Source organism: Dermacentor silvarum, chromosome 7 (genome assembly GCF_013339745.2).
Source record: "Dermacentor silvarum isolate Dsil-2018 chromosome 7, BIME_Dsil_1.4, whole genome shotgun sequence".
Taxonomy (NCBI): domain Eukaryota; kingdom Metazoa; phylum Arthropoda; class Arachnida; order Ixodida; family Ixodidae; genus Dermacentor; species Dermacentor silvarum.
The window spans coordinates 126,529,603-126,553,647 of record NC_051160.1 but is presented as its reverse complement, the minus strand read 5'-3'; the positions used below and the strand labels follow the sequence as shown (position 1 = coordinate 126,553,647).

Here is a 24,045-nt window from a genome sequence, read left to right as displayed (position 1 = left end):
AGAACAGCCTCAGGCTAGGTGGCGTCTCCGACACGACGATCAAGCGTCGCCTCTACGCGGCAGGTCTCAAGAGTAGAACTGCGGCGCAAAAGCCAATAGTGAGTGCGGCCAACAAAAAAAAAAAAAAGCGATTAGAATTCGCCCTGCAACACGAACATTGGACTGAAGACGAATGGAAAAAAGTCGTCTTCACAGACGAGTCCACCTGTACGACAAGATGGGACCAGAGGCAGCGAGTTTGGCGCCCCGACAACTGTCGGTAAGCATAATTATAGCATGAACTCTCGTGTCCTAGAACATGTGCATCAACTTAGATCTCGTAGAGATATGGAAACGAAGATAGGTATATCTTCGTACTCAATTGGTATAATTTTGTCACTAGGGTGTATTCGAATTATATTTCGGGTTACGCTTCTCTCACCGTGTTTTAAATTAAGTATTACGCGGATAAATGTGATCTGTTGAACCATACTGTCACCATAAGAGTTTCTGGGTTTCAGTCGAGATGAGATACGTCTGAGTAAGCCGTATTTACTTTCTTACAAAAAATGTTAAAAATTGTTAAACCAAAGACAATATCCGATTTACTGGCGCTGTACTGGACACACCTGGAACAACACGAACAAATGTTTGCCTGAATGACCGCCGCGGTAGTTCAGTGCTTACGGTGTGCGGCTGCAGACCCGAAAGACGCGGGTTCGATCGCGGCGGTAGCATTTGGATGGAGGCGAAATGCAAGAGGCCCGTGTACTGTGCGATGTCCGTGCGCAATAAAGAACCCCGGATGGTCGAAATCATCCACAGCCCTCCACTATGGCGTCTCTCATAGCCCAAGTCGCTTTGGTACTTTAAACCCCATAAACCATAAATTGAAGCTGGGCACACATCGTTATCTGTGTTGGTACTGGTGTTTTAGGTGTAACGTCTTGATGCGACATAGGCTAGGAGGAACGCCAACGCCTAGGGCTTGGGAAGAATCTCGACCATCTGGGCGATCTTTAACGTGTTCTGAAATCGCACAAATCAAGGCCGCCTTTACATTTCGCCTCCATGCTACCATGGCTGGCGCGGCTAACATTCGATCCCGCGAACTTGGGGTCAGTAGTCTAGAGCCACATTGTACATTACAATCTGTGATCATAAATGAAATCACAGGTGTGGTCACAGGGTTCTTTGCTTATTCCTTTTATATTGTATTCTATGATAGCAGGTGGAATATGACACATGAAAAGCAGCGGTGGCCGTACACTTGAGGGTGCGGATGAGCTCAAATGCGTAGCCTGTTAGGGCCAACCAAAAAAACAAAACCATAAGAGGTCAAAAGCTTTCTGTGTCCGTTCCTCATAGCCTAGACTTTATATGCGCTTGTTCAAAGAAGGTAATCAAATTTTCATTTTTATAGATATATGCCGGAGTTCATCCAGCGGGTAGCAGCCAGCGGCCGCTCTGCTGTGAGCGTCTGGGGCGCCATAACATTCCAAGGCCTTGGACCCCTTGTTCGAATCGAAGGCCGCTTCAATGCAGACTCGTACTGTTCCATCCTGGATGATGTGCTGCTGCCATATCTTGTCGGGGGACCGTTCCCGGGCAATGAATTTATTCTGCAGCACGACAACTCACCAATCCACAAAGCCAGAAAGGTCGGTGTCTACCTGGACGACCGTGACGTGGCAGTTCTCGACTGGCCACCACAATCACCCGACGTCAACGTCATCGAGAATGTTTGGGGCAGAATGAAATTTTCGATGGCAAGCCAACAACTCCACGTCCTCTCAGCGGACGCGCTTTGGACAGTTGTAGAAGAGGAGTGGGGGAGGCTTAGTGCAAACACTACTTTTTGTCGTTCCCTATACAGCTCGATGCCAAGCCGAATGCGAGCCATCATCGACGCTGGTGGAGAAGCCACGCGCTACTGAATAGCCTGGAGTCTGAGCTGCTCTGCAAAGACGCAATCAACAACTAGAGCAAAGGTCTGGCTGCTGGAGAGGACAGGAATGAAAAAAGACACACCTATAGGCCAGAACGCTCACAAATCCGTACAAAGGACTCGCACGAGCTCCACCGCTCCTCTCCTTATGTTATCTTCGTTTTCTACATTTCTTTTCGACCCCCCTTGCATTTCATGAGGTGCAGGACACCCTTACAAGTATCCTCAAGAGAGATGGTGACTTCACTGCGTTTGTTTAAGGGCAGAAAACATTCGTCGGCCCTTCCACGCTGTGAAGATGGTTCACCAGCGAAGCTGAAACGTGCAGCTCCGGTGTTTATTACTGGGTTAATCCAGAAGGTTCATTAAAGTGTTTCTCAAGTTTGAGGTTGCACAAACCTTCGGCTGCGACGAAGAGAACGACGTCACTGACGGTATGCCCGCAGTCCGCCATTGTCGCTTGCGTTCGATGTATCGCGTTTGCTCGGTGGCGTGGTTAGCAGCATCCGCCCGTCCATTGCCGCTTGCGAGTCTTCAAAATTAAATTGCTTCAAAATTAAATCTTTCTATTACGTAAGACAATGAATGGCTTATAACACCTTAAGCAATGGCTCATACCTCCGTAAACGCCGCCTATCCATTACGACGACAGAAGCGAAGTGAAATTCTACGCTGGAATGATGAACAGCAACGGAGCCAGCGGTGGAAGACGGCGACGACGACGAACACGCGATAAGTGACACAAGCGCATGCCGAGCGCGACTACGAGCCAACGAGCTAGCTGCGGAAGAAGACAACGCTCAAGCCAATGCTGATGATGATAGTTTTCTGTGGATAGGCGTTCTGTGGATAGGCGATTTCGCGTAGCCATATGCGATATCACCTAGACATATAAAGCTTCGCTTTACCATTTCTCTCTTCTACGTGGAGCTTCGCCATGTCTGTTCGTTAATGTTTTCTTTCATGTCTAACTTCGAAGACATGTTTTTTGTAAATATATGTCACTCGTTTCTTTCCTTTTTTCATTTGACTTCCTTGTTTTGCATCTTTCTCAAAGAACACAACTTAATGTAAGCTGGAAAACTGACGCGTCGATTATACATTTCCCACTCCAACCACCTATTCAAAATGAACAGACACAGCATTCGAATGCTTCGTGCACTGACTCCAGGGATACGAAAAAAAATGTGAATAAGTAAGGAAAGGTCCGCGCCACCTACTTTACACACGCTTATCAATGCTATCAAACAATTAACCGACGACCCCTTTAATTGAGAACGCGATTCCCGGAGCGTAATGTATGCGTCGAAGGACCGGCACCGCTTCGGCGATATTACATGCAGTCTGACAATAAAAATAAACTGTATTTTATTCGATCTAGAAAGATGAAAATTTGGCGTAAAGTTAATTCCAAATCAGTTACTATGCCGGAGAGAGCAGTTTCCTACACAACGTAAAGCGATCCACGCACACCTACAAGCGGTATAAACGCGGCCATAACAGAGCCTTGGAGCAGCGGATGTCACCCCTTAGTTACTGTCAAAGTACTCTTTCCTGCCCGCCTTAATGGTAGAATCGATGACACACATGATAAAATATATAAGCACGAATGAACAATCGCTCTCAAATTCTCTTCGAAACTTATGGCTGGTGTCAAATAACCAAATTCGGTATAGCATCAAGAGATGCACGAAACAGCGCGCTAGTCTCAACACGTCATGACAGAAATCGTGAAAAGCGCACCTGATGGGTTTCTCCGGATGCACGGCACCAATAGTTGTGGCAGTAAAAAAAATGGGCCTGGCCTAATAAAGAGCGCGCAAGCAATAACTTTCGTTTACCCTCGTCAATTGCAAAAAAAAAAGTGGTTTATGTGCTGAGAAGCTTGCTTCTGCTTATGCACACTGATTAAGCAGGCTGTTCACAAGCTGTAGACAAAACCAGCCGGAAAATGATTCAGTTAGTGAAGCGTGCTTTCCCGCGACGCCACCTCGGGCGCTCGGCCGCCTGCGTTTAGCGCCGTGTATTCATTCCGCTGCAAAGCCAGAGCGGCGCGCGCCAGCGCTGTAGCAGACGACGCGAAGCACCTCCCCTAGGCCTCTGTGCGCCTGCGCCGATTTACTTCGATGCGCGGCCGCGCCGGAGGCAGCGGCGCTGCGCGGAGTGCGGCCACGCGGAGCCGTGTTCACCCCAAGAGTGGACGACCCTGTACGTGCGGGCTATCGCTTCAACGGAAACTGAGCGGCGCATGCACGGCGCATAAAGGTCAGAGCCGTGTGGAGATAAGAGACGGTGCGGTCGAACGAACGACGAGCGCGGTTCGAGCGCGGTTGTTGGCAGCGTAGAAGTGCGCCCCCCCCCCTCGCCCCCCCCCCCGCTCCCTCCGGCGCTGGCTTCCCGCTTCCTTGCTTGCGCGTGGGAGAGATAAGAGACTGTGCGGACGAGCGACGAGCGCGGTTGTTGGCAGAGAGGTGCCCCCCCCTGCTCCCTCCGGCGCTGGCTTTCCGCTTCCTTGCTTGCGCGTGGGAGGTTGAGTGCGTTCGCTCTCCGTGATAGCGCGCGTCCCCGCACGCTTCCGCTGGGGCATACGGCGCGCGGCGAAGATTTTATATATACGGAACCTCACGGCGACGGCGACGACGACGGCAGAAATCCGGTTGAAGTGTCCATATAATTGCTATCGCAATAAAAAGATTATTGAGAGGTATACAAAAATTCTAGATAAACAATCCGGCAAATCTCACTCCCTGTGCGAATCGATGTTATGCGAAGCAGCCTTGCCGGGAGCCTACCAAGTTAACTTCGACCATAAGAGCACCAAGGCGTAGGCGCTTGTTTCATGACCTATATGAGATGCATATCTTAACATTCATGTCATGAGTCCTCAGGAGTCCCTTTAGCTATGCCTAAAAGACCTTCACGCGAAAGCTTTGTCATATTCATGACTATGACTTCGATCGTCAACCTTTGGCCTTTTTCTTTACTTAGTACCGCGTCCGAACCCATTCCATTGGTCTGAGCGTTAATCTTTTTTGTTGTCATTTTGCTGAGTCATGCTCATGACGATGGCTTCAACTACCATCCGCCTTTAGTATTTCCTTCACTTAGTACACACGTCCGAACCCATTTCAGTGGTTTTTGAGTGTTTATATTTTTGCAGTCATTGTCATTTTAGCTGAGTCATGATCATGACTACGACTTTTACCATTATCCTTTAGAATTTCCTTCACTTAGTACCCGCGCCACAACAAATTGGAGTGGTTTTTGAGTGTTAGTCTTTTTTGTTCGGTCATTGTCATTTTAGGCGCGTTTTATGCCCTACATGACACGCATGTTATGACATGACCTATCTTTTATGTTCGTTATACACTGTTCTCATGCTATGCCAATTTTGGTACCTACCAAGTTAACGAAACGACCATGAGGTGCTAGCACCTAGACGTAGGCAGCTGTTTCATGACCTTCATGACACACATCTCATGATATTCATGTCATGACCTATCATTTATATTCGTCATACACTCTTGTCGTAGTCATGACAAGTCATGACCTTGTTGGTGCGGTGTGTCTGATAGAGGTGTATCATGCGCTTTCTGATCCACCAGATTGGATACCTGTACTTGATGATCAGGTCTCATTGAAAGGATTTTAAGTCCACATTAGCCAAATTGTGGACACCACGCCTTGTAACCCGTGACTCTAAATATCGACGACTGCAATAAAGAAAAAATCATCTCTAGCATAATGGTTTCAATGTCGGGCTTCTGTACTAGAGGTCCTGGGTTCTAAACCTGCCATCGGACACTTTTACTAATGTTTACGTTAATATTTATTACACAGTACTTCGTTCAAGATGACGAGTTTACGAAGTCAAGAAGCCATTTACACTCGGTTCTTTATTGTGTGGCTACACCGCGTTAGAGCCTCCGCTACGCTGTGACTACCGAAGCCTCCCTGTCGGCGCTCGTTACTGTCACGATGCAGTACTTCGCCTCACCGCTACTAGATGACATCCGTTACATTCGTTGCAGGAAGTCGTTTGTGAGACCCAGCATAAAACACTTTCGTGGTAATAATAAGTACTAGTGGAAATTCGTAGCCTGTAGCCTCTGAGATTTGGTAGCGAAACTTGCTTGTGACGCGCACCTGAAAAATTCGGAGGCCTTGTAGAGCTAATACAGCAGCTTTTGCTAAGCCGACACACCGACAAATCGAGTAACGAATCTTTAAAACAGCACCGGATTGTCACTAATACTTCGCTGTCGATGCATCATCACACAAATAGTAAAGCAAGCACATCCATTACTTATGAACGAATTGACCAAAGAGTGCAGTATGGCGAATTGACACATCCGAAGCAGACGACCGCCACTTCGACGGATGCCGCAATGTTCCCCTACGAAGGTATTAGCGTTAAACGCTAATTCGCGAAATAGCGCACACTCGCAACAGCTCCAGCTTCGCTTACACTCTGTGGATGTGCACTGTGCATCAAGCAACGCTAACGCTATGTCCCTACGTTTAGAGCTATGCGCTATACTAAATATATCTAACATTTACCTGTCAGTTCTGCACGAGACAATGCTCTAATCGGCGATGGCTGCGGTTCCGTAATTATGTATCAGCGCCGCGCCAAAAGTGATGCGTTTTCATCTGGCGTCCTCCTGCGTCACGCCAAATACAATGTCCACGCCACCATACAGATTACAGGCCGGTAATTGGTGTCTTACCTTGTGATGCTGGGACGCAGCAGTTGCAGCAACGTGTCGAATACACGCGGTGGCATTCGCTGGAGGCTAAACCGCAGGACAAGAAAGCACAACACAAAACCCTTTTTCCAGCTGCCGCCCTTTGGTCACGCCACCCAAAGATGAACAGTGGGTGAAGAGATTCGCTTTATTATAATGCACCGATTCCCACCGCAACGCGAACTAGAAATTACAACTTACTCTCGATAATACTTCTCGTCATGCGTACGAAGTTCGTGCAGGAGGCGGCTTGCTAGGCCGGCCACTTCTGGCGAGCGGAGGCTCGGGCGCCCCCACCAGCGTCGCGTTTTATTCGGAGGCTTCCGCGCTGCCACAGCTGACACGGTGGCATAACACACCAGCACATGGACGACTTCTTCCTCTTCGCTCGAATCAAAATCTAGCCATCGCTCGAATTAAAATGAATGGCTATTGCCGGAACGCGAAAAAAATTACATAGAGCCAGCGAAGTGCGCGCGAACTGGGTAGATTCCTAGAGTTGTCGCTGAGAACGATAATCTCCGGGATTGCGGCTTGCAGGACGCGCTCAGCCGGGCTTGCCGGTGTGAGCATCGTTCACCTTTAGTCGCCTTTTGGTCGCGAGTCGCAAACGGTCACGCGACCTCCTCATGTCGCCGGTGTGGCTGAGCCTTTAAAGTAGGCATGCGGCCAATACCTGGCTGCAGCCATCGTTCTTTACTGCACGTGCTTAGACAAAGTGTGATTTTGAGTGTGACAAATACTTCGGAGCATGGTGTTGGTTGCGATATGCCCGAAGCTGCTACATACCTTTGGCCAGCGCGCTAACAGTTACTTTTCTCATTTCAGTTTGTATATTGTGGGTAACCAAGGCAGTCGACGACTCCATACCCTTGCCTTGCCTCGCAGCGTACCACGCGACCTGCCAAATAGGGTACCGGGCTTATGACAGCGACTTCTGCGAACAGTGTCGGCCGCAAGGCAAATGAACGAAGTGCTTTCCCTACCCATCGCAACTTTTTTGACCGCTTTACAATGGTCACTAATATTGTTTCAATATCTTGCAATAAACATTTCTTGAGGTCTATCTGAAAAGTATTTGAAAATGCTCCTGGGGAAAAAAATAAATTGATGGAACCCATATCATGGTGACTATAGACAGTAATGCGTTAAGCGTTGAATATAGCGACACAACGTATTGCCACTGTCAAAACGAGCTATGTATGAGGCCTGGTCGAGTTCTCAGCAGGGCTTTAAAATATCTCCCTTCAGGTGGAGAGGGGGCCCTCATCAGGTGGCGACCAGTATAGAGCGCGCACACTCACACATGATCATATATACGTATATTGAGCATCGCTTAAGTTGCCTGCCGTGGTGGCTTAGAGGTTCTGGTGTTGCGCTGCTAAGCACGAGCAAAATGTAAGTGCAAAAACGCCTCTGTCCTATGTATTGGGACACGTTAAAGAACCCCTTGTGGTCAAAATTAATTCACAGTCCCCCACTACGGCGTGCCTCATAATCAGACTGTGCTTTTGGCACCTAAAAACCCCCGAACTTGTTTACTCATCTCAAGTTCTTTATATTCGAAAGGCAGCCAGAAGAATTTCTCGGTACTTATATCATAATATAGGGGATTTTCATTCGTTTGGTTGTGTATTCTAAGTGCTGTGTGATACCAAAGCGTCACACACCCAGCGAACGAGGCGCCAACGCCGGGCCAAATTCCAAAGCCTACTGATCCGTTTCCGAAAATAATCCCACGAAAGTTCGGACAATTAATAGGGGTCCTCTGTTTCGCCAGCGAACTGCGGTTGTGGTTTAAAGACCGAGTCAGAGGCCAGAGTTGTCCAAACACGACAAAATATATTCTTCAAACAATGCAGTTACATACACACATACACACTTTGGCTAGGCACAACACAATACAATTCAGATGGGTGCTAACAAAACACAGGAAAAAAATGAACGGCAAGCACTTATAGAGTCAGACACGTACAATGCAGAATGGATAAGAACACAGTATCCACTCGTATTAACCAGTGCTGGTATTGAGCCGGACGATCTCGGCGTAGCTCGGGGCAAATCTCGAAGAAGGAACTTCTTCCGGAAATGCAGACGCTCGAGGAACTCCTCTGTTGGCTGGCCGGGGAATCCCCTTCCGCAAACGGTCAGTCTTCACGTCAAATCTCTTCACCGGCGCGGTATGATCCTCCTTCTGATTGCCGCACGGCGATTTATTACTTTCGTCGGCGCTTCTAGAACCTTCCGACGGAGTCGTGCTCCCGTAGCATGAACAAAACATGCGAATCTTCTAGATATTTCTCCCGTTTTCGACTGCGGCCGTCGGATTGCCGTCGAGGAGGGTGTTGAGTCATCCGTAGGCGCACGCTCAAGCTGTAGTTAAAACACCTCAAGCGTCGTAAAGTGGCGACACGCTTTCAAGAATGCTGCCTCCTCCTCGCGCGCCCTGTCCCAGGCCAACGCTGCTATTGGCCTAACGGCATCACGTGGGCCCTCGCGCCGGCTTCGTTTGTTTACACGGTGGAAGAATATTTAGGTGTTGACACTGCGCGCGAGCGAGCGTCCAGATTATGTTCGGCCGCGCGCGGGCGCACCGAGTAGCTCTGATGCGAGCAGATAGAGGGCGCCGCGGCCAGCGGTCCCAGCTTAGCGGCGCCGGCGGCTTGGCATTCCTCTGCCTCCGCTAAAGTTTCGTTCGTAGTGTGCGTAAATCTCAAAGCGCGAACAAAAATCGTTATTTCACATTAAAGTGATAAGTGTACCAGGCTTCGCTAACATGAAGGTTCCTTGTGCAGGACGTGGATGACGTCAACACGGATCAATCGGGCAGCACTCAAAGCCCACTGAAGTTACCCTCGCGCGCGCAATTTGTTTCGTCCGGTCTAGCCGTTCATCCAAGCATAAAAAAATGAAAGTGTTAGCCCACGTGCTACCCCTCGATCAGAAGAAAATAGTGACTGCACCAGAAAATGTATTTCATGCTTATCGCTGCTTCCATTCACACTCAGAAAACCGTTCAATCATCGTTGCGCGAATTCAATGTGGCCGCGATATAAATTAAGAAATGAAACGGCGCAAGCTTACGATATGAAATGTACTAGAGCAAAGTGGCTGTTCATGGGTAGAACTTAAGATGAGAATGCACATCAGCTATGTAAAAACTCTTTCAAATGGGAATTTATTAGGCAGGACGAAGGCAGGCGTCTATCTTGAATTAGAGCATCACTACTACAGTTTACTGATGAAAACTTGTGCAAATGCCTTTTTTATTCCAATTCCACCTAACATAGACCATGTATATTTTTCATTGGGCTTTCGTCCATTGTCCTCTGGACTGAGTGGCTCTTGCAAGATCTAAAAAAAGAGGTGACTTTCTTTTTTCTTAAATTGCATATGAGAATGTGCCAATGTAAGCGTGTTTGACAATGCATGCTACAGCCTGTCCACAATATACTTACACCCACCACACAATAATCCCATAGACCTGTTTTTTTGCATAGACATAATACGAAAAAACTTGTGCATGAAGCAGCTCGATAATTTTAATAGGTGATAACCATCCCAGAAGCTTGCGGTCTCATACACTCCCACAATGGAAAAATGTATAAAAACATGGAAGCGTGTAATATACACCGCACGCGCATTGTAAAAAAAATTCAGTAGCCAGGATGGAACAAATTTGAAAATCAGGCACACATCTGCACAGAAAACAGCAGTATTTTACAGGGTGCACAAATATTTCAAGATATGCAAATGTCACGTAGCTGGACAGAACCATAGTAATGTTGTTGCCGTCCCTTGGAGATACTCGGTTATTTTCTACATTTCGCCTAATTAGATAATTAGTCGTATTTATTGATCAACTTCTAAATTATTATAATTATATTAAAAGTGTCAATGAGAAAATTGTAGAGCAACATCAAAGACTCCCGATACAGCTTTGTATTGCTCAATACGCGCTACGTAGAAGTGTTTTTCCGAGCATGAAAGAAGCTCACGAATACACGCAAAGTGCCTCGAGCGGCAAGTCGCGCGGCAATATTGCTGTATTCGCGGGTTTCGTTCACGCTCGGAAAACACCTTTATGTATCACGTATTGAGCAACAGAAAGTTATATTGGGAGTTTTCCACGCTGCTGTACAATTCTCTTGTTCATACTTTTTATCCAATTATAGCATTAAAAGAGTTGATTAATCAATTATGAAAATAATTATGTAACTAAGCGGAATAAAAAATTATCTGAGTATCTCCAAGCGACGGCAGACAACATTACCTTGGTTCTGTCCAGCTACGTGACATTTACATATTTTCCAATCTTGGTGCATGATATAAACCACCCAGTATATATATTTTACATGCAGCAAAATTTGCACAAACTACTGCGGCACACAGGAGATTCTCTCTTCCGCAGCGGCTTTCGAGGTTTATTTGACCGTGTGAGGTTCTTTGGACAGTTTGGAAATAAGGTGGGAATCCTTCTATCGAGCGCTCCGCGTAATATTGCCACGTGTCTAGCGCGGCGATGACGACGGCATAAGACACATCGGCACTTATAAAAAACATAGCAAGAAGAAGAAGAAGCAGTGACTAGCCCGCGCTATTTTAAAACTGTCCGTTCTTGTTATCATTTTGGTATATAGAAGAAAAAGAAAACTTTATTTACACAAAAGACTTCGTTGCCCCTAAAACCATCCCGACAAGTGCGTTTCGTTTGTCCCTCGTCCCTCGTGACGTCGTGACAATATGCCATCGATATCGTATCCTGTGAAAATTGGTTGGTGCAGACATGGTCGGTAGGCGTTAGAGTTCGGTCTGCCCTCAGATTTGCACGGCGCCACTGCTCTAGACGACCGCTGTCGGACGGCGCTTTGAATAAAGGCACACGCTCCGCACAAGTCAGGTATCCACAATTGCAGTTCGGAACGAAGCACTTTCTAGCCATTTCAAACGCCCCTCAGAAGGCCGCTGCCACCTTCGTCGAGGGCCCGTGGCGACAATACCCAAGCACAAGCTCATGAAACGAACGCGAACAAAAATCGTGCCTTCAAAACAGCGCAACCCCACATGCAAGCAGGAAGACGAAGCAGCGGCAGCACGCGCCTTGCCGCCGAGGCTGGGACCGCATACCGCAGCGCCCTCTACGACGGCGCCGAACCAGCTGCAACCAAGCCGAACATAATCTGGACGCGAGCGAGCGGCGCTTTCGCGCGCGTTGGGGGGAGAGTGTCAGCACCTCTCCTTATTCTTACACCGTGTTTGTTTACAATCGCGCTCCACAGCCATTTGCGCTTCAGAAGCGTCTACCGACTGGCAAGGTGCGCATGTGGTTGCCGTTGCTCTTCCATGTTGTTTTCGCTTGCGAACGCCTTGAATGAAGTTTTGCGGCAAGTGCGACGTTGCTTCACGGCATTTTCCATTACCATGACTTGCTGCGCCTTCGGATTCCAAAATAGTTTCAGCAAAGGCAAGAAGCTTAATCGTTTTGTAGGCCAATAGGCGTGAGTTCGCGGGCACACGAGACTGCGTGTGAACACGTAATTACGAAACTTTTAATATTCAGCAGAATTCTTTTGACAACATTTGAGGCTTAAGCATGAAAACTCACCTTAGGAAAGCAACTCTGCCCTTTTTAGTTATTTACTAGCCTTCCTTGTTGGCCTGTTTTGTTCGTGTTGGAGTCGTTGGCGGTCGCCCGGTGGATTTGCGATACAAACGCACCGATGAAAAGCGGTCGTGCTCTCCCGAAACGTACGATGTGCGTTCGTCGCCGAACGACAGCATCATATGTCTATGAGACGTGCGTGCTCAATCGCATGAGCTTTTAAGTGTTTGAAGGTTACGATGCGGCGGTGGAGCACTCGCAAAGAAAAGTTGCGGTCACCCGCTGTTTCGGTGGCTGGTTTAGTCGTCGTTCGTTTAGTCGTTTGCTCGTTCGTTGAGTCGTTCGCACGCTCGCTTAGTCGTTCGCTTGCTCGTTCGTTGTACTATTATTTCGTACGACCACTATGTCTCTGAGACGCACTTGCTGTAGGGCACTAAGGCTGATGCGTCCGTGCCCTCTACCAGCCATTGAGCGTTATAGCTGATACGCGCCGCGAATTCAAGTGGTAGGGACGGCGCGGATTATTTAGGTCACTGAGGGTTTGCTCGAGGCCAGGATTTTGGCATTCGATCGCCATAGTTTATTTACAAACATTCGCAACAAGATCTTGCGACACGCACTGTCAAATGTAGCGCATGCGATGCATTCGGAGTCGTCACAGGACGGCGATAGCGCTCGTTTAGGTACTTTAAAAATAATTATCAGAACAGGAAAAAGAAGCTGCCGTCACTGAAATTGTATATATATAACCCTCGGTATAGAAATCCTATGTTGTACACGAAGTTACTCGGAGTGAGCAAGCCAACGCGAACGCTTAAAGCGCACCGCACTGCTAAGCGTGCGTTCGCTCTGCGTGCATTCAGTCTGCGAAAGGTCGTCTGCTACGTCCATACATAGGGTGCCTCGATGCCAGCGCCGCCGTTCTGGGTGGAAACAACCCCACTGGCGCCGCCATATTGAGTCACACGAGCTCAAACTCAGCTAGCTTGCGTTCATAAATAGTGTTACTCGCGGCGCACTTCCAAGTGCTTTGCCTTGATGAGGATCTTTTTAGCGGTATCGCATCTGGACATCGTTATAACCAATAGCCGTTAACTTGTCGAAGGTCGAAGACGTAAATGTATGGCGCCGGGAACATGCCCCAAGTTGCCTAATTCAATCACATTTAATATGCCGTGTGTATGTTTGAAATACGCACTATTTTTTTGCGCTTCGATGCTTGGTATATAAGGTTTGCGACCCCCTGTGTGTGGAAGTCTTTCTTTTTCGCTGTTGTATTTTGGTTTACACGTCACGCCTCCTTTACCGCAGCCAGCCACTCGCGCACGGCGGTTAGTTTCCCTTGCGTTGCGCGTGCTCTTCGCGTTCGTTGCAATTATTTGACGATATCTACGCGCAATTTTGCTTTTTTTTTGCCCACAAAACTGTGTGTTCACAGGATTAAGCTGGTGTAAAATAACTGCGATGTGAAAATAAGGTTTACTGAGTGCTGTAGAGAAAGATGTAACGTAACTTGTATGTGTCAATCTTGCGTAGTACACACAAGAAACCAAACGATGCACAAAATACATTTACTTAGTAATGTATAGTACAGTCAATCATGAAAGAGATATGTACATGAAAAATTATATGTACTCTGTGGCGCCTGTAGATTATGTTGAAAGACGAGTTAAAAAAAATTCGCAAGGTAGGCTCCACACCCACAATTCGGGATAGGGAGAGTTTTTTTTTCATTTATTCATTACATGGGGGGGGGGGTGTTCAAGTGAATACATCAACCTGATTACACGCAATATAAATCGTAAACAAGAATGCAAACAAGAAAACGCAATCGCGGGTAATATTAATCAAGATATCCAGCCAGAATACATCAGCTACTATCGAATACGTCGCATCAGCCAAACACATCGATGGCGAGTACGGAACATTTTATAAATAACCATTAGAACACTGATAACTACATTGAAAAAATAAACACTGCATACATATCGCGTAGAAAAACCGTAAATGAAACTAAGACAGTCAAATACAGATTAGCAATATTTTTCACTTCGAAAATATAGTCCATGATGATGCAGGGCTGTTGGCTTTAACAGACGGCGCCCATCCTGTCGATTTCCCTCGTACTGGTCCTCTTCAAAGTGTTTCTAAGTGCAAGTAAAAGAATAAAAGTCATAATTGATATGAAAAGCTGCCTTGTAAATACAGAGAACGCAATACAGTGCTTAAAAATAAATTTTCGCAGAAGTAATGCTGTATTACCTCGCTTCACACGTTTCGAAGAAATGCACAGGCTACAACAGACACCATGCCAGAAAGCGCCGAAACATTTTGGTCCCATGATGCCCCTTAACTCTACTACACCTGGGCATACCGTGCACAGGCATTTAAAGACCGTCACAGTACCCACTACGATCGGGAATGAGCACGAATGACCATCGGCTTACGAGCACCACGCTACAAATATATTCGTCTAAAAATCAGCTATATAACGTAACAACCTGAGATCCGCAAGATATCTGCTGAGAAATCAGAGAAAATCACAATGCTTCGCTTGCCACGTACACAACAGCCGCTCTCCCCAGAAGAAGCACTGCGTTCTTTAGTCCCAAATAACCAGTAGCGAAAAAAAAAACTAAGGGAAAAAAACCAGACAAGAGACACACGATGTGTGCTTCCCGTGAAAAAGTAAAATAGGTGGTTTACATGACGATTTGTAGCTAATGTAAGGCTATTTCGCGGCGAAGCATTTTCGTCAGTCCTTAAAATAAGGGTACTACTCGCATAGACTGCGCCGATCAAAACGGCAAAAGCCTATGCGACGCGCGCTCGCAAACCAAAGGCTAACTCAGACAGCATCGGTGCAGTGCTTAGTTTGTGAGAGAACGTAGGTACGTGAGCGAATATCAGAGAATAATTTCTTATTTAAAGGAAAAACATGGTGCGATAGTCTAAACTTTCTTGACACTTACCTCGCAAATGTAGGAGCTATCCGTTGCTTTCCAGTGATACCGCTTTACTTGGGCTTCCCATCTCTTCCTTCGCTCTGGGTCCCGGGGGAAGCGTAAACAACGAAGCCCTATACGCGTCGATCCGGTGCACTTGGGAACACAACACCCCGTCATGTCGACTCGATGCACTTGACAAGCTTGTCATTCATGCGGCTGAACACTGCCCAGCAAGTTGAAGCGTCAGCGAAGCATCCGTGCGCACTGTGTCTCGAACTAAGCACCGGCACCAAGCAATCGCAACCGCTCTCTGTGACTCAAGATGGCGTCGCAGCGAGAAAGCGGCGGCGCGGGGGTGGTCAAAGGATGGCACCACCCTGAACGGCGGCGCTGGCACCGAGGCACCCTATTCATACAATGTAGGCAGCGCCACGGTCGAGGAGGGAGCGCCAAAGAGAGGAGAAATGAGGAGAAGTGAAGGCGGAGGAGGAGAGTGTCGCTACTTTGCGAAGTTTAAGGGTTTTAGCTGTAGTACTCCCTCTCTCTCGACTCACCGCCTGAGAGGCTGCTTCGGCGAGCGCTCTCTCTCTCTCCCCTCTCTCTCTCGAAGCCGCAACCTTCCCGTATCTTCTCGAAGCTTCTAGTGTTGGTTGATCGCATCTGCTGTCAGTGGCGTATGCGCTCTCTCCCTCTGTCGAAACTGCCGCGGGGCCGTCTTGTTTCCTTGTTGGCTTGGCGAGGCGCGGCGCGCGCTTAGATTATGCGCTCTTTTGTGACACTATCCCCAACATTAGGAATATTATGCAATAATATTCAAGAAAGCACCAAAGTAGTGCACACTAAAGTTCAGTACGCATGAGTCCGCAAGTTCATAAATCATCATCACCAGCAGCCACCTCTATTTATGTCCACTGCAAGATGAAGGCCTCTCCCTGCGATCTCCAACTACCCCTGTCTTGCGCTAGCGTATTCCAACTTGCGCATGCAAATTTCCTAAGATCATCACCCCATCTGGTTTTCTGCCGACCTCAACTGCGCTTGCCTTCTCTTGGTATCTATTCTGTAACCCTAATGGTCCACCGGTTATCCATCCTACGCATTACATGGCCTGCCCAGCTCCACTTTTCCCGCTTAATGTCAACTAGAATATCGGCTATCCCCGTATGTTCTCTGATACACACCGCTCTCTTCCTGTCTCTTAACGTTAGTCCTAAGATTTTTCGTTCCATCGCTCTTAGTGCGGTCCCTAACTTGTTCTCGAGCTTCTTTGTTAACCTCCAAGTTTCTGTCGCATATGTTAGCACCGGGAGAATGCAATGATTGTACACTTTTCAACGACAGTGGTAAGATCCCAGTCAGAATTTTGGAATGCCTGCCGTATGCATTCCAACCCAATTTTATTCTTCTGAAAATTTTTTCTCATGATCAGGGTCCCCTGTGAGTAATTGACCAAGATTAACGTACTCCCTTACAGACTGTCGAGGCTGACTGGCGATCCTGAATTCTTGTTCCCTTGCCAGGCTATTGAACATTATCTTTGTCTTCTGCATATTAATCTTCAACCCAATTCTTACGCTTTCTCGATTAAGGTCATCAATAATTTGCATTAATTCGTATCCATTGTTACTGAATAGGACAATGTCATTTGCAAACGGAATGTTGCTGAGATGTTCGTTGTGATTCTCACTCCTAAGCCTTCCCAGTCTAAGAGTTTGAATACTTCTAAGCATGCAGTGAATAGCATTCGAGAGATTGTGTCTCCTTTCCTGACCCTTTCTTGATAGGTAACTTTCTATTTTTCTCATGGAGAGCTAAGGTTGCTGTGCACTCGTTGTAGATATTTGCCAATATATTTACGTATGCATCATGTACTCCTTGGTTGCGTAATGCCTCTATAACTGCTGGTATCTCTATTGAATCAAATGCTTTTTCATAATCTATGAAAGCCATATAGAGAGGTTGATTGTACTCCACATATTTCTCTATTACCTGCTTGATGACATAGATATGATTCATCGTAGAATATCCCTTCCTGAAGCCAGCCTGTTCGCTTGGTTGGCTGAAGTCAACTGTTGCCCTCATTCTATTTGATATTACCTTGGGCAATATTTTATACAATACCATAAGCAAGCTTATGGGTCTATAATTCTTCAATTCTTTAACGTCTTCCTTCTTATGGTCGAGTGTAATATTGGCGTTCTTCCAGCTTTCTGGTGCACCTGAAGTTGTAAGGAATGCCTATAAACGGCCGCAAGCTTTGCAAGTGTGATATCTCCTCCATCCTTGAATAAATCGACTATTATCCCATCTTCTCCAGCAGCTTTTCCCTGGTCATGTGTTTCGAGGCCCTTCTGACTTCATCGCTAGTTATATAGGGGTCTCCTGTTCATCACTAGTTCGAATGAAAGTAGCTTGGCTGCTCTGGGCACTGTACTGCTCAGCATAGAATTCTTCGGCTGCTTTTAGTATGTCATCGAAATTGCTAATGATATTACCCTGCTTATCTTTCAGTGCATACATTTTGCCTTGTCCAATGCCTAGTTTTATTCTCCCTGATTTCATGTTCCGTCCATATTTTACTGCTTCCTCAATCTTTTCGATGTTATAATTTCGGATATCCCTTACTTTGCTCTTGTTGATCAGTTTCGACAGTTCAGCAAATTCTACCTGATCTCTCCAGTTTGACACTTTCATGTTTTGCCGTTTCTTTATTAGGTCATTTGTTACTTGGGAGAGCTTACCTACTGGCTTCCTTGGTGCCCCACCTCCGACTTCAATTGATGCTTCTGAGATCAGCCCAGTTAGGGTTTCATTCATTACCTGTACGTTGTCTTTACCTTCGTATTGTAAAGCTGCATATTCGTTTGTGAGCACCAGCCTGAATTGGTCAGTTTTTACCCTTACTGCGTCTAGGTTGGCGTGTTTCTTCATGACTAACTTAATTCTTTCTGTTCAAATTGAGAGAAATCCTAGACCTCACTAGCCTATGGTCACTGCAATTTACCTTATCTAACACTTCTACATTCTCCACTATGCTGGGATTGGCAGAGAGTATGAAATCTATTTCATTCCTTGTTTCTCCATTAGGGCTTTTACAGGTACGCTTCCTGTTGCTGCGCTTCATTACTCAGCATATTCCCTTCCGCGCATTCTACCGACAGCTCTTCTATAGTGTTCCTAAAACTGATGCCGTAGTTGCTCATTGCTTGCTCAGCAGTCTTCCTTTTACCCCACTTTTGCATTCCAATCTTCCATGACTACAGTATACTGAGTTTGTACCTTTCTCATTGCTAATTCAACATCTTCATAAAACTGTTCTATTTCTTCATCACCGTGACTAGAGGCTCGGGCGTAGGCTTGTACAACCTTCAATCTATACCTCCTACTCAGCTTTATAACGACGACTACTGCCCTCTCATTAATACTGTAGAATTCATCAACGTTGCCCGCTATGTCTTTATGGACTAGAAATTCTGCTCCGAATGTGGAAGACCTCTGTAGCAGAGGACGTGGCCGTTACTCAGCACTGTATAAGCCTCACCAGTTCTTCTCACCTCACTGAGGCCAATAATATCCCAGGCAATACCTGATAATTCTCCAAATAGCCCTGCTAAGCTACCCTCACTCGATAGGGTGCGCGTGTTGAACGTTGACAGGTTCAGTTTCCATTGGCCCCTTTCCGTACCCAGAGATTTTTAGCACCCTCTTCCGCGTAGCAGGTCTGACCGCCGCCTTGGTCAGGTGCTCCACAGCCACTGCGGAGTGAGGGCCATGGGTAAATTGTAGGAGTCATTAGGGAGGTTGCAGCCGAATACGGCACCAGGGAGGCCAATTCCTGTTCTGGTGAGGGAGTGACTTTGTTGAAGCTCAGTGGGCCCTACTAATTTGGTTGCACTTGAATAGTATAGCCCCACTAGCTCTCGGCGATCTTTTTTTGCCGGTGTCAGGCGCCACTCCATGCCTCCATGTTGTGGACTGGAGATGGATTCGGACTTACGACCTTCAGCTTACTATTCACAACATTCAGCTTACAATTAATCGAACAGTACACGTCTATGCATACAATACCGAAATCCTCCAACTTAACTGCAGAATGACCCTAAATAATTGATAATTGAAATGTTATATGTTCGTACTCTACATCCCTTATTAATAATGAATGCCACTTGCCAAAGGTGCCTCGAAAGAAAACCACTACTGTGAAACAAAACACGACTTGTCACGAACTCGCGCAGAAGCGTTGCTCATCAACTGGTGCAGCTTGTGCGTGACCTTCGAAATTATATGCCGTTCAGCAGCACAGAAGCAGCAGCGGCCACCGGCCATACGGCGCCTGTTAATCGGCGTGTCGCTGTCTCGAGACTATGTCGCACCGTGAGACCACGATGTTCTTGGACGCCCGTTAATCGGCGTGTCGCTATCTCGAAACTATATGCCGCACCATGAGACCAATGACGTTTTTGGCGCCCCTTAAACATCGTGTCCATAAGTCCATAAATCAGTCCACCACAATTCACACGTCACTTCACTCGCGATACATAGGGTACAAACACAAGTCAAACATGCACACTTGTACTACACAGTAACACGCCTTCTGCGTAACACGGCAGAAATATGAAACACTGTATACAAATCTATGGCAGGGTAGTTTACATAACACAAAACAAATCAACCCTTTGCTCATGATGTATCAATAACACCCGCCGTGGTTTCTCAGTGGCTATGGTGTTCGGCTGCTGAACACGAGGTCGCGGGATTGAATCCTGGCCACGGAAGCCGCATATCGATGAGGGCGAAATCCGAAAATACCCGTGTACTTAGACTTAGGTGCACGTTAAAGAACCCCAGGTTGCCCAAATTATTCCCGAGTCCACCACTACGGCAAGCCTCATAATCAGACCTGGTTTTGGCACGTAAAACTCCATAATAATTTTTAATGATGTACGAATAACAAACGGTTCAATCACCAAAACACTAGTGTGCACCTACGCATAATCGTCAACGCATATAAATTTGAGTTTCCTGACCTTGGTTATTGCATGGTAGTGTTTCGGATTGTCTGGGGCTCGAGCTTCCCCGATGTTTCGTACTATAAGGTCATACATTGGGATATCCATACAAAAATCTGTGGAACTCCCACTTTAGTAGGGGTCTCGACCTCGACCATGGCTTCGGCAAGCTTCTTAGCCGTACCATCGATCAGGTAAACTAAACTGGTTTCGCCTGTCAGCTGTCTTTGACCAAGTCCCTTCGCACGATCACTGTGGTGCTGTCGGTATCTCATAACACCGTAATTTCTTTTCCTGCCATTTTTCGGGCAAGTACAGGAATTCGCTTAACGGGAAATTCTGGGCGTTGCGACATCACAGCATTAACGACCGCAATTGTTTTTCCGTTTCGGAGTGCTACAAATTCGGCGTTTATGTCTTCTTGGTGTTTTGGCGGGCCATACACAAATGATGCATGATGATGCATGAGGAGCTTCTTTCGCTCTCTTGCGACATGTATCAGCTTTGTGCCCAGTTTGCCCACAGTTACAACATTTGACATCATTGGGGCGCGTAAAATGCTAGCATGGTGGCCGAGTCGGTTGCAGAGGTAACACCTCGGGACAGGCTTCTGAGGGTTTCTCCTTTCGTCGGATGCAGGTATCTTTGCGTCCTCTGGCCCCTCTTTTTTGATGTTAGAGAGATTGGTGCCTCACTGCGTTTCCAAAAATTCGTCTGCCAATTTCAGCATATCCTGCAGCCACTTATCTTTCCTTTCTTACAGATACAGTGACAGGCTTCGTGTGGCTAATGATGAGGAATTGCTCCTTGATCATAAGTTCTGTAAGCGCACCGTACTCCTGTGCAGTCTCTGAAAGTTTGGTCCACCTATCAAAATGGTGGCTGAGCCTGCGCGGCAAATTGCGTAGCAGTCTTAACATTGGCGGGCTTTCCGGTCCGAAACTTAATCTCATAGTAGAGTGGCTTTCACCATTCCATAATTAGAGACATTCGTTGGCCTCAGCCTACCATACACACTAAGTGCTTCGCCGCTCAAACACCTGCTCAACGCAGTGGCTCATTGATCCTCGTGCGAATTATGGCTTTTAGCAACTGTCTCAAACAATGTGCAAGTAAGCATCCAGGGCATTTTTTCTTTCATACAATGCCACAAGCAGTCTGCTTGGGTTCAGACTGAAGCTAGTTTCTTCCCTATCAGTGCTATCGACGCTTGCATGAGCAGGAGCGTCTGTGCGCTGCTGCAAACGAAGTCGTTCGAGTTCTAACTCGTGCCTTCTTTGTTTTTCTCTCTCAGTTATTTAAGCTTCTCTTTGTTCTCTTATCTGTCGCTCTTTCACCTCTCTTTCTTCTTTTATCTGTTGCTCCTTTGCTTCTCTTTCTTCTTTGCTCTCATTCGCCTCTTCGTTTATGTGTCTCTCCTTCGCCTCTCTTTCTTCTTTAGCCATTTTGGTTGCTAGCTTCTCTCCCTATCTTTCTACAGCTTCTTTTTTCTTCTGGCTAAACCACTTCCGTAGTTCAGCTCCGGAAAGGCTCAGCTTCTTACCAATTGCAACTAATTTCTCGAGATCCATTTAATCCTCTTCAAAAAGCTAGCCACGTGCAAAAAATATCTGCCTAGATTTCTACTATCGATTTGCTCTCTGCACACAAGTTAGCGAAACGTGGTGGAGCCATCAAAATCGTTTACGATGGCAATGTAACGACGCCAGGCTCTTTCTTCCTATTATGGACACACAACTTGTACCAGAAAGGTCCTTGTCGTGGACGCCAGGAGTATTGTCACACATCTGTGAACGAGGCGACAACGCCGGTTCAAAATCCAAAGCCTACTTATCAGTTTCCGAAAATAACACAACGAAAGCTCGGACAATTATTAAGTGGCCCTCTGTTTCGCCAGCCAACGGCGATTGTAGTCCAAAGACTGAGTCAGAGCCCAGAGTTGTCCAAACACAACAAAATATATTCTGCAAACAAGGCAGTTATATACACACATACTCACTTCGGCTAGGCACAACACAATACAATTGAGATAGGTGTTAACAGAACATAGGTAAATAATTAACGGCATGCACTAAGAGCCCAACACGTACAATACAGAATAATAGGAACAGAGTGTCCCCTCGTATTCACCCGTGCTGGTCTTGAGCCGGATGATCTCGGCGTAGCTCGAGGCAAATCTCGAAGAACAAAGTTCTTCTGGAAATGTAGACGCTCGATCAACTCCTCGACTACCTTGCCGGGGAATCTCCTTCTTCCGCAGACGGTCAGTCCTCGCGTCGCACTTCTCTTCACCGGCGCGGTGTGATTCACCCTTCTCATTCCCGCCCGGCGCTTTTACTACCTTCGCCGGCGCTTCTAGAACCTTCCGACGGAGTCGTGCTCCCGTGGCATGAACAAAACCTGGGACTCTCTGAGATATTGCTCGCATTTTCGTCCGCGGCCATCGGAGTGTCTTCGAGGAGGATGGTGACTCCTCCGTAGGCGCAGGCTCATGGTGTAATAATCCCTCTCGCTTTGGACTCGCCGTCTGAGAGGGGGTTTCGGCGCGCGCTCTCTCTCCTTTATCTCTTGATGTCATAACCTTTGCGTATCTTCTCGAAGCTTCTAGTGTCCATTGATCCCGTAGGCTGTTTGTGGCGTATGCGCTCTCTCCCTCTGTTGAAACTGCCGCAGGGCCGTCTTGTGTCCTTGCTGGCTTGAGTGATTCACGGTGCGCGTTTAGATTATGCGTTCTTTTGTGACACAAAGGCATATATATAAGTGGACAATGTGCATGCGTATTTGGCATAACACAGCACTAATAACGCATAAGAATTGAATGAAAGTTTAGTGGTAACCTAAAGTAACCATGAATCCTCACTAATTAACGAGCAGGCAGCTTCACGCTCAGGTGACTCATGAAACAGTATTCTGTGCGAAGAACCTTAGTCGAACAATGGTGGCCGTCATGTGCATTGTTTTGGGGTCATGCAAGCAGCAGTACAAGAATACCTGCTTTCTTGGTTTCGCTATTGCCGCATCAACCGATTGATCGCTATGAAATCATTATTGAAACATTTGAGAACTAGAATTTCCCCACACAAGGCACCACTCGCAATAAAATCACCTCCAGTGCTTTTCGAATGGGTGCCGCAGTGCTAGAGTTGACCTGCTAAGGGGGGCCCAGCCCCTCATTCAAAAATTAAAAGGAGGCCGGACCCCCCCCCCCCCAAACACCCCCCTTACTTTAAGCACTGGTTCTCAGTTACTGTAAATATACTAGCTGAACACACATAGATTATTATTCGGCATAACAACACACATATACAATGGACAAAGGCAGAAAGAGGAATGGAGTCGATTGGCAACAGTAAATATGAGGGGCACTACACCTGCCCACTCTTCAGAAAAGAGGATATAGAAATAAGTCGAAAAATATTTGGAAAAGGCAGATTTAAATGGGTTCAGTTTCCCGCCTGCCATCGTTGCTCAACATGAGTGAGAAACGAAAAAGTTAAAAAACTAACAATTCCATGAGAACCCATCTCACGATGACTGTTGATGCTAATGGAATCATCATCATCATGAGCCTATATTTATGTCCACTTGCAGGACGAAGCCCTCTCCCTGCGATGTCCATTTACCCCTGTCTTGCGCTAGCTGATTCCAACTTGCGCCTGCAAATTTCGTAGCTTATTCACCCCACCTAGGTTTCTGCCGTCCTCGACTGCGCTGTCCTCCTCTTGGTATCCATTCTGTAACTGTAATGGTCCACCGGTTATCCATCCTACGTATTACATGGCCTGTCCAGCTCCATTTTCCCCTTTAATGT

General features: G+C 46.9%; 1 protein-coding gene across 2 annotated transcripts in view; it reads left to right on the top strand.

Moving 5' to 3' along the window:
* LOC125946968 (uncharacterized) overlaps positions 1–7,743 on the top strand; it is a 66,086-nt gene extending 58,343 nt beyond the window's left edge. For both annotated transcript variants that reach the window (XM_049671198.1, XM_049671197.1), the window contains exon 5: positions 7,504–7,743. In XM_049671198.1, coding sequence (XP_049527155.1) covers positions 7,504–7,643 — 140 coding nt within the window. In that variant the 3' untranslated portion in view covers positions 7,644–7,743. The remainder of the gene's footprint in view (positions 1–7,503) is intronic.
* The last annotated feature ends 16,302 nt before the right edge of the window (positions 7,744–24,045 follow it).